The 22333-nt window shown below is 36.5% G+C and overlaps 1 protein-coding gene across 9 annotated transcripts in view; it reads left to right on the top strand.

Annotated features, from left to right (window-relative positions):
- The window catches only part of TANC2 (tetratricopeptide repeat, ankyrin repeat and coiled-coil containing 2), a 306929-nt gene that overhangs the window by 164305 nt on the left and 120291 nt on the right, over nucleotides 1–22333 (top strand). For all 9 annotated transcript variants that reach the window (XM_037494899.2, XM_037494901.2, XM_054689747.1 and 6 more), the window contains 2 exons: nucleotides 13438–13586; nucleotides 18365–18551. In XM_037494899.2, the coding sequence (XP_037350796.1) occupies nucleotides 13438–13586; nucleotides 18365–18551 (336 nt within the window). The remainder of the gene's footprint in view (nucleotides 1–13437; nucleotides 13587–18364; nucleotides 18552–22333) is intronic.

A 22333-nucleotide genomic window follows, 5' to 3' on the forward strand; every position in this document is an offset into this window, starting at 1 on the left:
AACATGGAAATAACTTGGATACAAAAATAATGCCTCTTTACCATATTTTGTAGCACAAACATGTCTATTCAAAGCAGATGTTAGAAACCTCAGTTTAAAACCCAAAGGAACATTCAGTGAGGAACATCAGTTTTAGAGCTTTCAGTGAAACATCTAAGTTCTCAAGCTTGTCAAACACTGATTTTCATCTCAGCCAGATAGTCATCCTCATACATCCACGTGCTCGTGGAACTTCTGGTGCATTGGGGACAGTTATGTAGGATGGAAACCTCAGGTAAATGTTGCCAAGAAACGAGGACTTTCCATCTCTCTCCTGTCTCCACAGTCAGTCCCACTTCCCATGGGAGATGGTCAGAATAATGGGATATTGAGATGGGAGATTAAGATAACTATTTTAAGTATTCTCTTTTCTAAGCTGAGTTTTAAAATATGGAAGAAGTGATAATCTTAGGAAAATTTCATTACTAAAAAGCAAAGGGAACAGCACCGTGTGTGTGTGTGTGTGCGTGCATGTGTGTATTTGGCATGTGTGTGGGAGATTCATACACACACACTTATTTGTGCATATCTAAGTTATTAGTAAAAAGACACTAGGATTACTAAAGATTAATTAGGGAAATTTGCATTGTTTTTTAGAAAATTACCTTTTCCAGTTTCACTGAGATATAATAGACATTTAACACATGTGACTTTAAGGGGTGCCAAAGATGATGTTTGTTTACATTGTGAAAATTATAGTTGATGAAATTTATAGTCTCTCCAGAAAATTGTGCCTACATATAAAATTTTACATACTGTATGGGTTTTCAAAAAATAAATCATTCATGTTTGCCCTATGTACTAATTTTATCTGTTAACCAGTCTGAACAAACCAAAGTTAATAAAGCTCAAAGACTAAAGTGTTCTAATGAAGCTGCAGTATTGCTCATTCCCATTCTGTACCCTAAAGTTAAACATCTAAATACTCCCTTCAGTAACTGGAAAAATTGCCTGAAAGTTGACTCTTTAACTTAGGTCTTCGTTTAGTTGAAGAAAACAGTAATTTTGAAGAGAAGCAGGACGGGAAAATAGGAGAGACTCAAGCATTTCAACTTTTAAGCGATGGAGTCCTGAGATTTAGAGTTCCTTAAGTTTTTTTTTGTTGTTGTTGTTGTTGTTGTTGTTTTGAGTTTCCAACTTGGAAAGGAGGGTAGATTTTATTTATTTTATCTTACTTAGTTTTTATTCATTTTTCATTTTTGCAATGTATGCATTTTCATCTTGGTTATATTCCCCATACAATTCCCACCCCCCCTTGTTTTGATCCTAACCTCTCCTCCCCCCGATAGTGTGTCCCTGGTTTATAGAAAAAGACTAATTATAATAAAGTAAAAATCAAAATCAACAAGAGTTCCTTAAGTTTTTAGGCAGTTTTTTCGCTCAGTTGAGGATGACAGTGACCTGTGCCCCGGGTACCACATGGAGGAGTCTCCCGTTCACCTCACTCCCCCTTGCCCTCTGCCATTCCCCCTCTGGTGCCTCCAGATTACGAGGTGCTTCTTAGAACTATGGAGAACATCACAAGCCACCATCTGAACCTCCAGGTAATATTCAAGAGAGTAAACAAATTTTCTAGTGAAGGTATAAAAAAACTTTTGTAATAAGCACATGTAGGATCCAGGAATGGACACAATGCAGGTTTTCTAGGATCCCATCAGACCGGGTGAAGGAGGAGTCAGAGTCCTCAGTGGTTACGCAGGTCTTTTATTGGGGTTCACCAGGCATGTGGCAGGCAGGGGTGTTGGGGAGCCGGGAGGCTGGCAATCCTCCCAGCCCCCAGCAAATCCTCACTATCTGGGCTCTCCGGCGTTCTCTGCTTCTGCTTCTTTGCTTCTCTCTTGGCTTCTCTTCGGCTTCTCTCGGCTTCTCTCTCAGCTTCTGCTGCTTCTTTCTCGGCTTCTCTTTTGGCTTCTGCTTCTCCTGGTGTCCCCGTGACGACGCCCTTAAAAGCACAGTCTTAGCGCAGGTGTACCCACTGCAGGTGCCGCCATCAGGCATGCATTCAGGATCACAGGGTTCCCTCATCTCTCCTGAAGGCGGGAGGGCAGAAAAGCCTGACATTTTTCCTTACCCTACAGCACATGTTTAAAATGAGGAGTGCAGTTGCTTCAAACTGGCCACGTGCTCGGAAGTTCACCCCACTGTGAGCTCCTGTTGCCGTCACCTCTGCCAGCCCAGGTCTGTGCAAACTGATTCTGTTGTGAAGGCATTTAAGTCTGCAACCTCTGCTATAGGTTACTGAGGGTTGTCACTTTTTTTTAGACGATGACAAAGAAGAATGAAAGGATGGGAGAATGGAGGTTTCCCTTACTTTCTCCCTTTTGAAACAATAATTTTAGGAAATTCATAGACTTTCAGAAGAGTATGTGTCAGAGACCCTCAGACTGAGTTCTTGAGTTCGATCCTTTAGTAGCTACAGTTGGGAATACCGTTTATTAGCTACTATGGTTTAGCTACATCAGGAGGAAGCATTGTGCGTGACTGAACAGCTGAAATGACTCAAAGGAGAATTCTCTCAAGCAATAATAACCTCTAGTGGTATCAGGGAAATAGTCACCATCTTGACACTGTGATCATCCAGTGACTCTTATCCTTCTAACTCTTCACTGCTTCTGCTTCATCCCACCATTCATCTTGCCAGAAACACTTGTTCTTTTCTACCTTAATTTTATAATATACTAAGAATTTCTCAAGATTTACCACAGGGGTCTGATCCCATTGATTTTACCACTATTTCTTTTGCCTATTATTTCTGCTAATTTTTTGAACAAAAAAATTTTTAATACAATTTTTTTATTTTATATATTTTTTACATCACTTTTCACTTTTGCACAATGTAAGCATCTTCATCTTGGTTATAGTCCCCACACAATTCCCACTCCCCCTTATTTTGACCCTAATCCCTCCTCTCCTACCCCCCCCCATAGTGTGTCTCTGGTTTATAGTTGCTTGTTGATTTTGATTTTTACTTTATTGTAATTAGTCTTTTTCCTGGTCTCTTATTTAAGTTTTCTAAATTCCTGCTATGAGTGAGACCATCTGGTATTTTTCTTCTTCTTTCTGGCTTATTTCGCTGAGCATTATCCCTTCCAGGTCCATCCATGTTGCCGCAAATTGCATGGGTTTATCTTTTTTGAATGCTGAGTAATGTTCCATTGTGTATATGTACCACATCTTCTTGATCCAGTCATCTATTTTTGGGTATTTGGGTTGTTTCCATAGCTTAGCTATTGTAAATAGTGCTGCTATAAACATAGGGGTGCCCTTTTGAATTAATGATTCTGTGTCCTTTGGGTAAATACCTAGGAGTGGAATTGCTGGATCATATGGAAGCTCCATCTTTAGCAGGTTGAGGTCTCCACACAACTTTCTATAGTGGTTGGACCAGTTTGCTCTCCCACCAGCAGTGCAGGAGAGTCCCTTTTTCTCCACATCCTCGCTAACACTTGTTGTTGCTAGTTTTTTTAATATGTGCCATTCTCACTGGTGTAAGATGGTATCTCGTTGTAGTTTTGATTTGCATTTTCCTGTTCAGTGATGCTGAACATTTTTTCATATGCCTGTTGGCCATTAATACAATTTGGTTTTTTAAGTGTAATAAAATTAAGCCACATGTAAATAGTTACATTTACAAAATATGCTGATAAGAGCTATACAACAGTGAACATTAGTAGCAAATACAAATGAAGATATTCCTCTTAATTCCATATTTCATCAAGCATCAAGAGTCACCAATCTTTTAGTGTTTTTCTTGTGCATTTTTCTGTATCCACATTTCTGCATCTGATTAGATCCCTGGATTTTATTTCATTTTCTGTGACATTTTCCACAGATCTATATCATTGGCTGCTGCTTTGGGAGTTGAGAGGCCTTCTGGGTATCCATTGTTAATTCCCTCAAATCACAGCCTGCCGGTCCTCCCCACCCCCCACACCCCCACCCCACACACACACACACATAGAGCACAGAGAAATTTCTCCCTCTGCGTTTCCAGATGCCTGCCTCTCTCTGTGCCTCTGCTCATTCTCGTCTTTTTATACCCTAATTATTTTTGTGTGCTGGATCTAATAATTGAAAGTATTTGTAGAAGTAATGTGAATGTAGGATTTTTTTTTTTTTTCCTCCAGAGAGGACTGTCATTTATTTCTGCCGCCTAGAGCCAGTTCTGTCCAAGTTTGGGGTTTGAGTTTTTCTGGGTTAATGAGAGGACCAAATCAGGACCTTAAGGCCTACTTTGCTTCTGGCTCATTTTTACTCATCAGTTATAGCTTTTAAGGGTTTCAGCCCAAAGCATGGGGTATTTTACTAACACTCCAGACTTGGCTTTTCTAGACTCCACCTTTTGTCCCCCTGACCTCATCAGGGGGCCAGGAGCACAGCTCAGCTGCTCAGCCATTTCCTCCCTGTTAAAAATGCCCATGCTGCCAAGTGACCCTCTGTGGGGCAAGAGAGCCACTCCAGATTTCCTTCTTCTCTTCTTGCTTTGATGATTTATTACTATCTTATTAAGTCTGTAATACATTTTAGATTTTTAAAATATAATCTGTACAGTTTTTTTTTTTTTTGAAGATTTATTTATTTATACAAGCACTGGGTACAGTCAGAAGCACAGGAGGGTGAGAGAATTCACCAGAGCCAGAGCAGGGAGCAGAACAGGCAGACTGACGAAATATACTGCTGAAGGGAGCAGCCGGCGCGGCAGGAGAGGTCTGTACGCCATGTGCTGCTATAAACATAGGGGTGCAGGTGTTTGCATATACTCTTTTTTTTTTCCCACTGGACATCAGAGTATTCTTTTATCTAATGTAAGTTCTTGAAGAAGTTATCCTTCAATCATTTCTTCTCAAATATTCAAATAAGAAAAAAATAAACACAAAAATAATCAAAACATCCATCTGGACAATTTATTTTCTCCCTTATGCTTACCACCATATCCACAGTATTTAGTGTAATGATTAATAACATTAATCATAGATTAACATTAATCATACGTGTTCATTCACTGTGTTGAATGAGTGAAATTGCCCAAGAAGTCAGAGCAAGGGAAAATGAAAAATTTCGTATGTCATAAATGTATGTAAATGACACAGTTGACTTTCTACTAAAAATATCTCTTTCTGCTTTCTAATTTACTACTTCAAGGCTCATAAGCTTGAACAACTGTAACCTTGATCTCTTAATCTGTGTTTACAGTGTAATTCCACTATGGTGTTGATAAAAGAGGGGAGGGCAAGGTATTTGGTTTGTTGTATTGTACTTGTTTCAAATTCCTGCGGTATTTTTCCCTTCCATGAAGAGGGTACGTAGAAGGCTAATGTGACTGACATATGGGAAAGTACATAAAGCTTTACTGGATCAGAATTTTGCCATGGCAGCCAACTGAGATCAATCAGCTATGAATTAAATGTAATAAATGTAATTAGAGCACATCATCAATGAGTATAAAACAGAATGAGGATTTTAGGAAACTTATTATCTGCTAGCCTTATGTGACACATTTATCTTCAAGAAAAAAGAAAATACATGAGTAAATTTATTCAACACTATCCTTTGAGAAACTGAATATGCGTACAATGACCAGATCATATATTAAAATAGAACTCTGATCCCAACCTGCAGCAACTAGCTCAGGAAACTGCCTGCTGTCTACAAGCAGACTTGTAGGACGTGAGACAGCTATCTCTATCAGCCAGTTCTGGAAGCCAAAAAAAAAAAAAACCCCATGACAACAGGGTCAAATGGCCAAGGCTTGCTTATTAATGGAGAACTTCCCAACCATATGCCTTCCTTCCAACTTAGGACCAACCAGGGAAAGCCAAATACATCCACCTAACCAGTCCCTCTAGTTAGTCGGCCTGCTGCTTCTCCTTGCCAGCTGTCTCCATCAGGGCATGAATGATGAAGCCTTTCCTTTACCCCCCTACTATAAATCTTCTATCTGTTCTCCCTGCCTTTGAGTCTCTACCCCATGCAAGTGATGGAGGCGGAATCCCTTGCTTTATAACAAGTGTTGAATAAATAGCCTTTGCTTGTTATTTGGGCAGTCTGCATTCATTCCCATACCTTTTCCACATAACATCATCAGCGTATTCTAACATAGAATACATATAACTTCCATGCTTGAACATGAACAAAAAACAAGACATGTTTTATTTACTAAGATTCAGACTTACGCATATAAAAAGTGAAGTGATGGGACTGGATTCCTGAAACTCCATGAAAACAGTAGCCTAGCGCCTGTCATAGTAAAAATTAGAGCAGTATTCAGCTGAAACAGCCTAGTGGCTGTAATCCTAACCTGCAAGTTGTTTCTTTCCCTGACCTGGATTATTTACACCTTTACCTTAGCATCTTTCTCTGCAGCCATTCGTGCTATTCCCTCTCCATCTTGTGTCCTTCATGACAACTGCCATGTTGTCGCTCTCAAAGACAGAGGCAGATCTTGACACAGCTTCTGATCCACTAATGCCATGGTGATGTATCACTTTCCACATTGATTTTGACTTAGTCTTCTCCTGGCACTGAAGCTGAGTGAGGTAAAGCCTGTTCTACTGCACCAGTAATTGCAAGTGCTCTCAGGCTTCTAAATTAGAATTAGCTTACTCTTTTGGTTCTTTACAGTACCCCTATTTTTACACCTCATTTTCTTACAATCTTACTTTACCACCACCACCCCTCCCCCACCTTTATCCCCAGCTGCAAGAACTCAGAACCAGGTTCCTAGAGTTAAGTCCAAAACCATTGTTAAGTGGCATACTGTGTTCCACACCAGCTTGTTGTCCCCACAAACATTAAAGAAAGTTTCTGTATACACTCAGGGACATGCATAAGGAATCAGGCAGTAATCTTTGTCTCCCTTACCTGTAGAATCCTAACACTAGAGCTAATTAATTCCTGAGGGCCTCATCATTGTTACTTCCAAATTTAGTGTAAATCAAGCCCTTACAACCTGTCGTGATATGTTACTCTTCTCCAGTGGATTTGGTAAGCCCCCTCTCCAACTCTAACTACTTTCATATTCCATTTTTATATATTAGCACAGCAATGCACAAATGCTTGCAACATACATTTCCAATTACAGTTATAAGTGTGTTTATGTAAGTTCAAAAAGAGAAAGACAAAGTCATTATATAAAAATTAGTACTGTTTTTATATTCTGACAGAGAACAATTGGAAAATGAAATCCACAACAATGTTATTAATAGTAGCATTCAAAATCACGAGATATTTAGCAATAATTTTAGCAAACCATGAACACTAAAAATTATAAATAAAACACTGCTGAAGCAAATTAAAAATCTAAATAGATACATCATGATTATGGATTCAGAGATTCAGTATTGTTAAAGTAGCAATTTCCCCCAAATTGATTCAGTGTGATCCCAAGGAAAAGTTTATAGAAATTTATAATATGTATATGATTGTAAATTTAGAAATTTATATGATCCTAAAATTTGTATGGAAATGCAAGTTACCCGCAACAGCCAAACTAATTTTTCAGAAGACTATCAGAGTTAAAGATTTTCCATTTGGAGTGGCAGGAAGGGCCAGAGCAGGATCTCCATGACCCGAGCAGATGGGGTAAAGCAGAGTCCTAGGAGCCCTCCCTCAGTGGCTTTTTCAGGCTTTTATTGAGTTTACCAGGTACACGGCAGGCAGGGGTGCTGGGGGGCTAGGAGGCATATCTTCACTCTTTCTGGACTCTCCGGCGTTCTCTCGTGGCCTCTGCTGGTTCTGCTGCTTCTGGTAGTTCCATTCTGCTGGCATCCCTGTGACGCTGCTCTTAAAATCCCAGCCTGTCAGCCCAGGTGTACCCACCTATTGTGCCCACACCCTTCTCCAGGTATCCACCATCAGGCATCCACTCAGGACCATAGGGATCCATCATCAATTCTAATAGCAGGAGGGCAGAAAAGCCTGACAATCATTTACCCTACACCATTCTATAGGAAAAGTGTTAGGGAACTTCAGAGGAGAAATGAACATTGACCCTTACCTCATACCACACTCAAAAGATAACTTAAAGTGTACTATAGGCCTAAAACCAGGAGCAAATCTGTGCAATCTTGGGGTCGGCAAAGATTCTTGGGTAGGAAGTAAGAGTTGTAAAGAAAAAGTTTTACAATGTCCTTTTCTTTGAGAAAAGGAAAAGGCAAGTCATAGAATAGGAAAAAATATTAGCATACATATATCTGATGACTTGTATCTAAAATAAAAAGCTCTTCTAGCTAGTTAATAAGAAGAGAACTGAATTTTTTTAATGTACAAGAGATTTGAAGAGACATTCATGAAAGAAGATATAAAAATGTCCAGTAAATGGACCTACTAAACATAGAGCTTCCATATGATCCAGCAATTCCACTCCTAGGTATTTACCCAAAGGACACAGAAACATCAATTCCAAAGAACACCTGCACCCCTATGTTTATAGCAGCACTGTTTACAATAGCTAAGCTTTGGAAACAACCCAAATGCCCAAAAATAGATGACTGGATCAAGAAGATGTGGTACATATACACCATGGAATATTACTCAGCATTCAACAAATATAAACACATGCAATTTGCAGCAACATGGATGGCGCTGGAAGGGATCATGCTCAGCGAAATAAGCCAAAAAGAAAAAAATACCGGATGGTCTCACTCATAGCAGGAATCTAGAAAACTTAAATAAGGGACCAGGAAAATGAATAACTATAAGAAAGTGAAAATCAAAATCAACAAAAAACTATGAACCAGAGACACTTTAGGGGGGTGGGGGCAGGAGGGGAGGGATTGGGGTCAGAATGGGGGGGCTGCAATTGTATGGGGAATATAAAAATAAAATTTATTATTTAAAAAAAAATGTCCAGTAAATACATGAAAATGTGCTCACCATCATTAGTAATTAAAGATGTTCAAATTAAAACTTCGAGATACCACTGTGCACCCATTAGTTTGTCTAAAATCGAACAACTGACTATACAAAGTGTTGATGAGATTAAAAAGCAACCTGAACTACTTGTGAGAGTGTAGTGAAACAATTTCTTTGGAAACTGGCAACTTTCTATAAAGTTCAACTAAAATAAATTTTAAATTTATAATTCACCCATTATTCACCTATGTATTTGTTCAAGAGAAGCTAAAAATATGTTTACACAAAGACATTTTGAATGTTCACAACCCTTTTTCTATGTGATAGCCCAATACTGGGAACAACCCTGTATCCATCAGCAGGGAACGAATAACAAATTCCTTTACCTACACAAAGGAACACAACTCTGGTTTAAAAAGAGCAAACTATTAAAACACTGCACATGGATGGGTTTCAAAAACATTATGCTGAGTAAAAGAAACCAGGCAAAATAGAATATATACTGTGTAATTCTATTTATGTAAAATTATAGAAAATATAAACTAAGGTAACTGAAAGATCAGTGGTTGTCTGTGGCTCAAGGTTAAGAGAGGGTTTGACAGCAAAGGGGTGCAAGAAAACATCTGGAGAAGATAAAAATGTTCTATATTTTGATTTGGTGGTTGTTTCATATATGTACATATCTGTCAAAATTCATTGAATAGTATACTTAATAGGAATATAATTTATTGTACCTAAATTATATATTTAAAAGGAGATCTATAGATAAGTAAGAAGTAGAATAGAATCTGGAATAAGATGGCAACTAGAAATGAGTGAGTATGAAGATGAGTTAGGAGACTGATCATACTGAACAGAAAATACATGGTAAGAAAAACCACCAGGATTTCACTGTGGTCTGCTAATTAAGTTATGGTTGTATTTGAGTCAAGTTAAATATCTAAAAATTAAATGCTCATATATGCTATGTAACAGACTACCCTAAATCATATACCAAACAAAAATAAGCAATTTATTTCTTATTGAAGGATTCCCAAGTGTTGGTTGGACTGACTCTTGTTTGAGTCTGTAGTAGCAGCTTTAGTGGCAAGCTGGGCTCTGGTTGTGTGTGTTCTTTCTGTGGTCCAGGCTGAAGGGGCATCTGCTAGAAAGAAGCTCCTTTTGGTGGAAACCCAGCGCACAAGAACACGAGTCTAACTGTGCAGTCCCGTTTCAAGCCTCTGCCATAACATTTCAAGATCCAAATAAACATGTCCAAGCCAGAAATAAACTTTGATTATGTACAGTTTTAAACATACCCAATGAATCGCCCATGTACCCATCCCTTAGTTTCAACATTTGTTTAGTCTGTTTCCTCTCCTTATTCAAATATACCTAAAGGAACAAAAAATTGTGGGGGATGCTTTAAAGTCAGCCTCTCTGAATGGAGATGAGCTGGTGTGGTTGCTTGATTCTTGATCACTAGTAGGCAATGATTTTCATAATCAGAAACTCAGATTGGGGGAATGTAGAAGAACCCTTGTATTGGCTTCAGCATTTACTGTGACAAATGGCAGCCCCTGCTTTTAGCAGTAAACACATTTTCCCACATTTATCAGAAAAATGAAAAAAGTAGATAATTGTTTAAGAACTAAGAAATGAAAATACAACCAGGTTTTCTTTGGCAGTTGGGCCCCAAACTAATCATGGGTTTTGTGACTCTGTTAGAGAGAAATACTGGGTTTCTTTATTTGATTAAATGTGGTACAAATTTCTGAGTCTTGAAACAGATGAGAACAAGCAGTTTATAATTAACAGATCATAAAGAAAAATGTAAACAGCCTGATGTGAAAATGCTGAGAATTAAGAATATGGAACTAAACTATGTGTAGCCTGCCATGTTAGGAATAGAGATTAGGGATTCGGTACTTTAGCTGCTATACATTCATTTCTTGGCACATTTTTAATAATTAATTTGCCCTGTGCATGCTGACTAAGAAGGCACTTTTTGCAAGTATTGTAAAGTGTAAACCAAGTCTGAAAGGGGAATTGGTATCAAGAAAAATAAAGGTTCTTGTGTTCAGAAATACTCAATACTTGCTTTTTCACAGCATCCTGTTTTGCACCTGAATTATATTTCTCACAATTTAACTCAGTGATTTAATCAAATTATTTATTTTCTGTTTTCCCCTGTGAGACTATCAATTCCTTAAAAGATAGTTTGTCCATAAATATAAGATAGTGCTGGACACACACAACATACTCATTAAGAATTAATGAATGCTTTCCTGTATTATCTATCATCAGATAATTCTACTAGACATTGTTCTAGATAAAAATAATTGAAATAGCCGTATAAACAATTTGTACTCAGTCACATTTCTTGGCATAAGTGATGGGGTGGTTAAGAACCTAAGCTTAAGAAGCCTCGTGACCTGGAATTCATTTGAGTCTGTGACTAAATTAACTAACCATGGGCAAACAAGAACTCAATCTCTGTGTGCCTCACTTTTACTATCTGTCAGCCAAGGGCTGCTGTGACGATTAAGCGATTTAGTACATATAAAACACTTAGAAAAGTACCAGACAGTAATATCTCAATAAGTGGTAGTCATTATTATTACCACTAGTACTGTTACCAATATTATTATGAAAATAAAACACTATTTCAAAGCAGGATTTAAAATAAGCTATATTTAATCAGTTATGTTCTTAGAGTTCTGTATTTGTGTTGAACTGTTAAGTCACACAGAATTTGAATCTGAAAACTGTTCCGTCCACTTTTTCCCTGACTCTTCTGTTAAACTCATCTATTACGATGATTTCAAGTATGTGTGTTATTCTGCACTGCACATATGTAGTGATATCTCATTGTGGGTTTTTTAGAAGGTACATTAGTTTATTTTTATGCTTGACCAATTATTTAGCAATTACTTTATCATTTTCTTCTTTGCATCCGTGTCCTTCTACTTGATTATAACTCCTTTTTGAAGTACATCCTTCAGCATTTTCATTAGTGAGCGTCTGTTGGTGATAAACACTTTGGTTTCCATTTGTCTCAAATGTCTTTAACAATGATGCTCAAATGAGATCTTAGCTAGGTATAAAATTTTAACAGATTTTTTTTTTTCTGAATTTTTCTTTCAGCTTTATGTTTTCACATCTCCATATACTATGTTTGGATCACCAAAAGCCTACTTTCCATTCTCTTAATCTATCCTCTTCTCTGGTCACCATCATTCTGTTGTCAGAATCTAGGAATTTATTTGTGTGTTCATTTGCTTTGTTTATCTCCCACATATGAGTGAAATCATATGGTATTTGTCCCTTTACCTCCACTTTGGACACCACTCACAAGTAGTAGGTTGACAGGTTACCTGTACTTCTGTCTAACTTGGGTACAAATTGGGAGTTCCCACAGCCCCTTCCTTGATAACTTGCTGTAAATGGCTCACAGAACACAGGGAAATACTTTACTTATTTTTACTGGTTTATTGCAAAAGATATCTTTACATAATACAGATGAACAGATAGACGAAGAAGTACATAGGTTAAAATCTTGAAGACTCCCTAACACAGAAGCATCTGTTCCATAAGTTTGGGTACACCACCCTCGTGGTGCCAGGATACTTTTAAAGATTACACACCAATTGTTCTGTATCCCTTAATTTGAATTCATCTCATGTTACATCATGATTTGATTCAGTTTATGCATTTTTTGCAGGAATATTACAAAAGTAATATGGTTATTTTTACATTTACAAATATGTTGATTTAAATGTTTCCCATGTCCTAAGAATGACTGAAACATTCTTATTCCTTGGTAAAATAAAAAAGATAGTGACAGTTTAGAAAAGACTAAGGAACTGTTCTAGATTTTAAAAGATAATAAAGAACTGAGAACTAAATGCATTGCATACTCCTGACGTAGATCCTTTTGTTAAAAAGGACATTACTGGGACAAATGTAAAAACTTAATGGGGTCTAGATGATGTATAATGATGTAAAGTGTTAGTTTCCTGGTTTCTGTGCTGGTACTATGTGTATATAAGAGAATATCCTTGTTTATAGAAAATACCATCTGAGGATGATGGGGCAGCATGTCTATACTTCAGCATGGTTAAGGAAAAAAAATATTCTTTGTGCTATTCTTGAAACTTTTTGAAAGTTTGAAGGGATTTCAAAAATTAAAAAATATATATATTTACACAAACTGAAAAATAAATAAAAATCCTGAATGAAGGTGATGACTGTGGCCAGTATCCCAAGAGAAGGAATCTCTGGAAAGTTAACTGCCAAAGAAATGGGAAGCTATTTCTACTCAACAAGTTGTAGAAATTTTCTCTCAAACTTGGGTGGTTCTGGTAGATAAAATGAGGATAATTTGAGTAGATTATATATTAATTATAATCTGAAAAAGTGGGAAAATCTTACAGACAAGGACCTTGTAGTTTTGGATTTAGAATATGAAAACTAAGGAAATGACCAAACTGAATATAAGAATAGTTGTACATCTGGGCCATTTTATTTTGAAATTTTTGTGTGTTTTGCTGTCTTCTGTTGTAGATGATGCTGAACAGGAACTTGGCCCCCCTCCCTCTGTAGATGAGGCAGCAAACACACTCATGACTCGTCTGGGTTTCCTCCTTGGAGAGAAAGTCACGGAAGTTCAACCAGGTGACCAGTACAGCATGGAAGTACAGGATGAAAATCAGGTAAGCTATACTGTCAATGGTGTGAAACAGAGGGTGAGTCCACCTGTGATACCAGGAAAGGGAAGATGTTGTGAAATCTCTGTGTATGTATGTGTGTTATAAGAAAAATAATCCCGATTGTTGAAATGCCTTTGATGTCTACAGATATAACTTAATTTTCTATAATCTGCTTTCAGTTTTCCATGGTATTCTACACATTTAGTATTAAGTGTACAATGTTTATCATGGCCAACAAGGCCCTACCTGATCAGACTCCATGCGCCTCTCCTACCGCGTTCCCTGCCTCTCTCCCTTTCACTGCAACTCTGCAGCAAACTGGCCTCCTGCTCCTTCCTTGAACACATGAAGCATTTGTTTATAATGGAATATTCTTCTCATATAACTCACCTCCTCATTCAGAGAAGCGTTCCTTAATCACTTTCTCTAAGCACCTGCCTATCCCTATATCCATTTGTCCTTCTACTTGATTTTCTTCATAGTTCTTATCATGAAGAACAGTGAATAAGTGAACACTTATCTGTGAATAAGAAATGGGAATGATGTTGAGAACTTTCAAAATACTGGTATAAATAAAACATCTGTTTTACTCTTTATTCTTGATAGTCATGTCAAGTTAAAATGTAACCATTCTATTAATGACCAAGAACATGACACAAGCCTTCTCTCTTGCTGTTTAGTTGCCACTGATAGTATGCGTTCTACAAAGCTGTTTTTCTTAAGGTGCTGGAATTTATACTTGATTGTCTTTGAGATGCCTCATGTCAGTAGCATGTTACAGAGATTTCTGAATAAAACTAATTGTCTATGGCATGTGCCTTACCTGTCCATTTATGGAACAAATAAGTAAATGAGTGCTATCAGTAAATTAATGTAATTAAAGAAATACAGTATAATAGAACAGCAACTGAACCAAGAGGTGGAATATATGTGTTCTGATTCTAGTTCTGCTACCTACCATTTTGTAAATTCAGGCTTGTCATTTAACCTCTGAATTTAAGGGTTTTCACAGATAATAATAAATGACTTGATGAAATGTTTACTGGTACTTTTGTTTAAGTTTCCTTCTAACCAATGTGGTAGGATCCATTTATATTACAATTTTCAGATACAAAAAAAAAAAAAAATGGATTCATACCACCAGAAAGTAATAGAATAAAATTCAAGTGCAGGAAGCCTGCTTTTACAACATAGTTTCTCCAAGCTACACTGTGCTATTCTAGTATAATATGAAGCAGTAATGCTTGGTAGGAGTATTGTGAGGAATAAGTTAAGTCATGACTATAACAACACTTTGTAAGTTGTAAGATATCATATAAATAAAAGGTGTAAAGGAATAGATGATGTAATTGGTATGTAATAAATATAAACAGGAATTTTTTAGGGGAAATTGCTTTATAACTTTCAGACTTAGGACCATTTCATTTTCATATTTCTTAAATGAGGGATATAGTATTCTTTATGCCTGCCATACTTGGTGTATAAGGAGTAAATTAAATTGTACTTTTAACTAAAGTTTTACACAAATGTAAACTATTAATAATGAAGCTAAATGATAGTCTCCTTGGAATATAATATATCATGAAACTCTCTTAGAACCACAGAAGAAAGTAACTAAATTGATCATTGCAACTTCTGTTGAAATAATTGAAAGGTTAATAAGAACTAGGAGGTCATGCTCATCTGGTCACTTCTGAGCTACATGGTGTATATACTAAAAGGCTAGATTTCTTTACTTACGAAGGCCATATACTAATGATGTCCTCAGAGGGGCATTAGTGGTGACAGACAAGTCTGTAGTTTTTTCAGGGTGACTGAGTGTTGATGTTCAATTGATTGCTTCCCTTTCTCGTCTCAGTACTTTGTAGGGTGTTGGAATTTACTTTATACTTTCATCACTAGGGTCTTTCCTTGTGTAACTGTAGAACCATTAAGAGACTCAGATTGGATGGTTTGTATCCTTCTGGAGAACACTGAGGACAGTTGAAAACCCACTGAAAGATTTTTGCAATTGAACTGGCTTAATTAGACATCCATTTTAGGCTGCAGCATGGAGAGTAGATAATGTTTTCTGTATCTAGAAGAGATTTCTATAGCTCACTAACCTTCAGTAAATATAAGGCCACTTTCATAAGTCATAAATAATTTCCTAAATCAGGAACAGCTTTCTCCTTCCTAAATGGCTTGACCTTTAAGCTTAGCTTTTACAGGTAAAGTTTTTAAAACATATATTATATGACATGCTTCATTTTGCAGAAAATAACTTATAGCAAAAATAGTATGTCCTTTGGCCTTAACCACCACATTGACTCTTTTATGCTTATAATACAGTTTACCTTCTCAAAGGATAAACTAAGAAATCTTGACTAAGAAGAGAAATGAGTTGGTATAGAAGTCTTATATAAAAATGAAACTTTCAATATGGAATGACTGTATGTGAAATGTTAAATGTGAAAGATCCTAGTACAGTTCATTTCATCTACCTAAATTTTTCTGAAACTAAGAATGAAAGGATTAAAAATGGCCATGTGAAATCCTAACGAGTGTGGATTCTAATTCAGTACATCTGATGTGGGGCTCACTATGAGTCCACCCTGCTAAGCAGCCTGCTTGGTTGGTGATTCTGTTGCATGCACAGATAAAAATTATTACTCTCATAGACCAGTTTTTGTTTTATAAAAATAGCATAGATTACAAAGATATTGAAACTCTTCCCTCAAGCATAATTATATGGAAGAAGAGAACTGTTATGGATTTGAAGGCTTATATATATATTTTTTTTTTAACCAGTTCCTAATATTATTGATATAGTTGAAAAAGTTTGTTTCCAGGATTCTGAGAATGTCACTTGTGGCTTGACTGAGTCAACTATGTCTTAATATGTCCCAGTTATAACGTTTAAATTAAAATCAAAACTTGATTTTAACACAGTTGGTTAAATATCAGGAAGAGCAATTTTGGAAATCATTTTAGAATGAGTTAAAGAGCCTTAATATTCTCATATCTGGTATTCAACATATTTTCCAGTCAGGTTATGGAATATAAACCTTCAGTTTTTTGCAAAGAGACCATGGCTAGAGTCTCTATAGGTAAAGAAATTGAAAGTTTTCTAATTATGTCAAATTTTCATTAGTGTTCCTTCAAGTAATTTTGTCACTGGTCATTTCCCCTTTCAAAAAGGATAAAATTTCTTTAGTGTTTGAAAAATATATACCTTCATCATTTCAGTGATTTGGTTAGAAAGAGTTAAAGAAAAATGAATTGTCATTAAATTTGGTAAACCAGAGTATATTACCACCAATCTTTTTGGTGATTATTAATTCCTTTCAATAAAAACTTAAAAAGTTAATTTCATTTGTAAGAATCATTCGGGATACAAAGTGATCTCAGTCTGTAATCAGTTTCTATAGAGATATTATTTAGTTTTGTATTAAATGAGCATTGTTTTTACTGCATTCTCTTGATAGTACCTTGTGTTTCAGTAAAAAACTTATTTGCATTAAGAACTTTATTTTTTTTCTCCCTTACTGCAGGGATTTTTTTTTCTATCAAAGAAAATTATTAATAAGACAAAGTTCTAAACCTTTGAAAAAGTTTCAATGATTCAAAACAGCAGTGAAAAATTGAACTCAATAAAAAAAATCCTCTTTTAATGGGTGATAATGATAAAGAATACTTGACACCAGAAATTTCCAAACCAGAAAAACTGGCCATAATCTCTGTTCATATTAAATATATCAGGTTTGAAATGCTGACAAGGATGTGGAGAAAAAGGAACCCTCTTAACATGCAGGTGGGAGTGCAAGCTGGTCCATCCACTAGGGAAAGCTTCACTAGGGCGAAAGGCCCTTAATATTCTGAAAATGGACCTACCATATAATCTAGCAATTCCATTCCTAGGTATCTACCCAAAGGACACAAAAACATTAATTTGAAAGGAAACTTATGTTTATTGTAGCACTATTTACAATAGCCAAGTTATGGAAACAACCTAAATGCCAAAAACAGATGACTGGATTAAGAAGATGTGGTACATATACACAATGGAATACTACTCAGCAATCAAAAAAGATAAACTCCTGTAATTTGCAGCAACTTAAATGGAGCTGAAAGGGATTATGCTAAATAAAATAAGTCAGAAAGAAAAAGAAAAATATCAGATGGTTTCACTAAAATGTGGAATATGGGGAAACAAAACAAAAGGTCAGGAAAACGACAAAACTACCAAGCTGACCATAGATTTGAGGCATGTAGCAGAGGAGAGGGAAGGAGAGGGGTCAAAACGGGAGAGAAGAGCAGAAAGGAACGTGGTGACAGTTCACAGGTGATGTGGTAGCGGGAAAATCATAGGGATTACATCTGAGGGGGAGAAATCAAATGTTGTACAAAAAATGAACAACAATGTAAAAATATTTTTTTAATTTAAATAAAAAGCAAATTAAAAAAATAAATAAATAAATAAATAAAAAGCAAAGCAAAAAAAAAAAAAAAAAGCTGAAACTGCAAACCTAAAAGAAAACATGGAGTATAATTGGTCATCAGGAAATTTACATCATCTTTTATAATAAACCAGGAATAACAAAAAAAAAAAAAAGAAATTCTCAGGTTTCATCTTAATTTGCTTATCCTTGAAAGCAAAACAAATAGAGCCAAATAGCTATAAAAGATGTGTGTGTTTCTTCTTTTTCTCTAAAAAAAGCACCTTATCTCTTACTATAAGATACAGTTTACTTTAACAGTTGATTAGTTTGCCTTACTTTGTTTTCATTCCAATTTTCCAGACCTCAGCCATCACCCAGCGGATCAGCCCTTGCTCTACCCTGACAAGCAGCACTGCCTCCCCCGCAGCCGGCAGCCCCTGCTCCACCCTCCCGCCTGTCAGCACCAGCGCACCTGCCAAGGACTGTAACTATGGGGCTGTCACCAGTCCAACCTCCACCCTCGAAAGCAGAGATAGTGGCATCATTGGTGAGTTGCTTTATATCTAATCACTTGGTGTCTTTTTGCTTCCTTTTTAGATTAAGACAAAAGGCATCCCTCCCTGCTTACTGACTCCTATAAGGATATTACCTGACAGGAAGGGGTGGGTAGAAAAAATTCTCTCTACTTCACTTGCTCTTGTAAATGCACAGACATCTGTCTATCTGTCAATGGAAGTGATTCAACAGAAGCTTATTCTGTACTGAGCTAGCAGAGTTTTGTGGAGGTTATCATATACATACTGCCGTCATATACTTACTGCCTTCTGTACACTTGTTAAGGGGAACTAGTTAAATGGAAGTGGACGAAGGCTTGGAAGGTGAAGAATCTGAAGGAAAGAAATGCAGAGATAAAGTCTAGCGGGTGAAGGAGAACATGGACAAGCACAGGGGACACAGGACACCTCCAGGTGCCACTTCGATCCTTTCTTAGTCCCCTGGGCTATGGTTTGTGATAGCCCCAGGATATAAACCACCAAGAGCTGCACAATGGTTTCAGGGGAGCTCCCCAAAAGGTCACAATCAAGATTTTTGTGCCCCTCTGTTCATGGAGTCACCTCAGTAGACTCAACCAGTCTTCCAGGTATAAGTTGCTAATAAACTTCTAGTCCTGGGCACTGCCAGGAGAGTTTCCAACAGCAAATTATAAATCATTAGTTATCCCAGTTGACCTTATCTTGGCCAAGAGTCAATACCAGACTTCTAGGTATCCCCAGAGATGAGCTGGGGTTGGCCCATTCTAGCTGTAAAATAACTCTATCTTACATAATAGTATCATCATCTTTCTTAGACTTAGAAAATTAATACCCAAAAATAATTGGTCCCAGGTCACATAGATTGTAAGTGGTGAAGCTGAGATTAAAGCTCAGGTCTGTGTGATTTTAAAATCCATGGTCCTAATTATTACAAAACAGTGTACATAGTGCTAAAATAATTCTGTCTCAGGACAGATGACCTCAGTTTGTTATCCAGGATAAAAAAAAAAAAACTTAGTTTTTGTCAACTGCAGTACTGAATAAAGATAAAAATTATTACTAGTAGTTTTAAAGTATTATAGAAGGCGAGCCAGTTTTAAAATGTGCAAAAGATTTGAATAGACATTTCACCAAACAAAATACATAAATGCCCATTAAACCTGCAGAAAGTTGCTCCATAGCATCAGCCATTAAAGAAGTGCAAGTTGAAACGAAAATGAGATACTACATACCCACTTGAATGGGCTGTTACCTTACCAAATAAAAAACACCATGTGTTGGCAAAGATGTGAAAAAACAAAAACCTTCTTACATTACTTGTGGAGTGTAAAGTATTCCAGCCACTTTGGAAAACAGTTTGGCATTTACTTACAAGTTAAGCATAAACGTAGCATATGACCTAACAATTCTACTCTTAGGAATCAATCCAAGAGAAATGAAAACATATGTCCAAACAAAGCAGCATTATTCATAATAGCCAAAAGCTGGAAACAATCCAAATATCCATCAATTGGTAAATGGATATGTAAAATGTGGAATAGCCATACAGTAGAATATATTATTCAGCAATAAAAAGGAACAGACTATTAATAAATGTTACATAATGATTGGACCCCCAAAACATTAATCTAAGTGAAAGAAGCCAGACATAAAGACTACATATTATATAGTTCTGTTTACATGAAATTGCTGAAAAGGTGAATTTATAGAGACAGAAAGCAATTGTAGTTGCCTAGGACTGGGATGAGAGCAGAGATTAAGTGCAAGCAGGAACTTTTAGGAGCTATGGAAATGTTCTAAAACTGAGTTTTACTGATTTACTAAAATCACTGGATTATGTGTTTACAGTGGGTACATTTATGGTATGTAAAGTATGCCTCAGTAAAACTATTTTAAAATATAGGGTGTTAATTTTATTTACACTAAGCCTGTTTATAAGCCTGTAATTCCTTCTTCTTCACATTATCTCTTCCTGGCCCATGTAGCAATATAAACAGACGTTTCATGTAAGCGGTTCTTCATCCTGTGATAGTGATTTATCTCAGAAAAATCTCTGAAGTTATTTGAGACTCATCATCTTTCTACTAATCTTTGTTTCACCTGGAAATAATAAATAATACACTCTGAATCATATATAGTGTTGTAAACTAATGTTACCGCAACTTAAAAAAAGTAATAGAGATAAATTAGCTGTACTGTAAAACAAATATGTGTATGTATATTTTTCTATGAGAGGCCCAGTCTGTGAGAGTGGGCAGGACACCGCCTCTCTCCTAGCGGCCATCTCCACACCCATGCAGTGGAGATGGTCACACCAGTCCTGCTTTATTCAGTGTTGTGTTGACGATCAAATGCATTTATGCAATTTAAAAGTTGCATAAGTACATGTTAGTGCTTAGTACATATTAGAATTTATTATGATTACTAACATTTTGAAAGCTTATCTATTAATGAAAAAGGACTATAAGTTTTTTCTAGGGAGCTAATTCTTTACCAGTTGTCAAAAACCCTTTGGATGTATGGCAGTTAAGCCCCTGGAGTTGCTTTTTAGTTCCTAATTTATTCTCTTTTGAACTAGTTTCTGAATCTAAGAAACTGTTTCCTTTCTTTTACCCGATTTTCCACTACCTACTTTATTATCAGTGTCATGCCCCAAAAGGCTGGTCAGAATCTAGAGGTGTAATTTCGCTTTCTTTCTGTTAGCTGTCCCTTCCAGTACATGTGGGGGTGCTATCTTCAGGTGTGTGTGACCAATTGCTGAGGGGAAGTGGAGAGTAATTTAAGTGGGATTGGAGCTTCCAAACACTTGTAAGATTTTCAAAGAGTTTCTGTAATATTTCTGAGTGCCATCCTCAAGTTAGGTGCCAAATATGCCCTTCTCTTTTTTAATTCTGAGGATGACCCTTATAGAGTGTTCCTCTTTCCACTTGTGTCCACCTTTTCCTCATTCACTTAGGTTTCTTCTTCCGTAGACTTTTGTCCTTTATGACAGCAAATCAGATTTTCTTTCTTAAAGAAAAATTTAGTTATTCTTTGTAATCCATTTTCTTCCCTTGTTACTTATTATAAAGTCCAGAACCACAGTAAGTCTCTAAAGAGAAAATCCACTAAAAAAGATCACAGATATTACTTCATGCACTTGGGTCTCTTTCTCTCTCTCTCCCTCTTTCAACAATAAGTACATTTAAAATGTAAAAAGAGAGTACGAACTATAATGTAAAAACTTTCCTGGGGTGACATCTTTTATTCTTGCTTTATAATTACTGCTAAGATTTTATAATCTAGATTTTGATGTTTATAATCTTTGCATTTCTAGGGTTATTGAAAATTTTCCTATTTATAATTAGTGGTAAGACTAGATGAAATTCCAGAAGCCCTTTCCATTTTCATTTGCTTTCAGTGAGGGACTCAAGTGCAGGGTTACATCTCCAGAGAAGAGGTATACAAGAAGACCTGTGTTATTTCCTTAGCTGGACAGATTCTTTCCCAAGATCAGCTTCTAATTACTGACTACTTATTTTATTCTAATTCTTTGTTACAAATAAAGGACCAGGAAATAAGCGAGGGAAAATATAGGATAAAACAGATATAAAGATCTTTTTGGAGACCTGGGAGGGGAGGCTCCCCAGTAATCCATGAAAACTATGTAAATTTCCTTTCTGATGAAATTCTTAGCACTGATAGGCCCTAGTTGTTGGTCTTTTGGCACTGATGAGTGAATTTATTTATTTAGTTAGTTAATTCAAATAGAGTTGTTAAAGAAAACGGATGGCAGAGATAAGAGGAAAATTATGTG

This window comes from Talpa occidentalis, unplaced genomic scaffold (assembly GCF_014898055.3).
Source record: "Talpa occidentalis isolate TD23 unplaced genomic scaffold, MPIMG_talOcc4v2.1 talOcc4.7, whole genome shotgun sequence".
NCBI classification, from domain to species: Eukaryota; Metazoa; Chordata; class Mammalia; order Eulipotyphla; family Talpidae; genus Talpa; species Talpa occidentalis.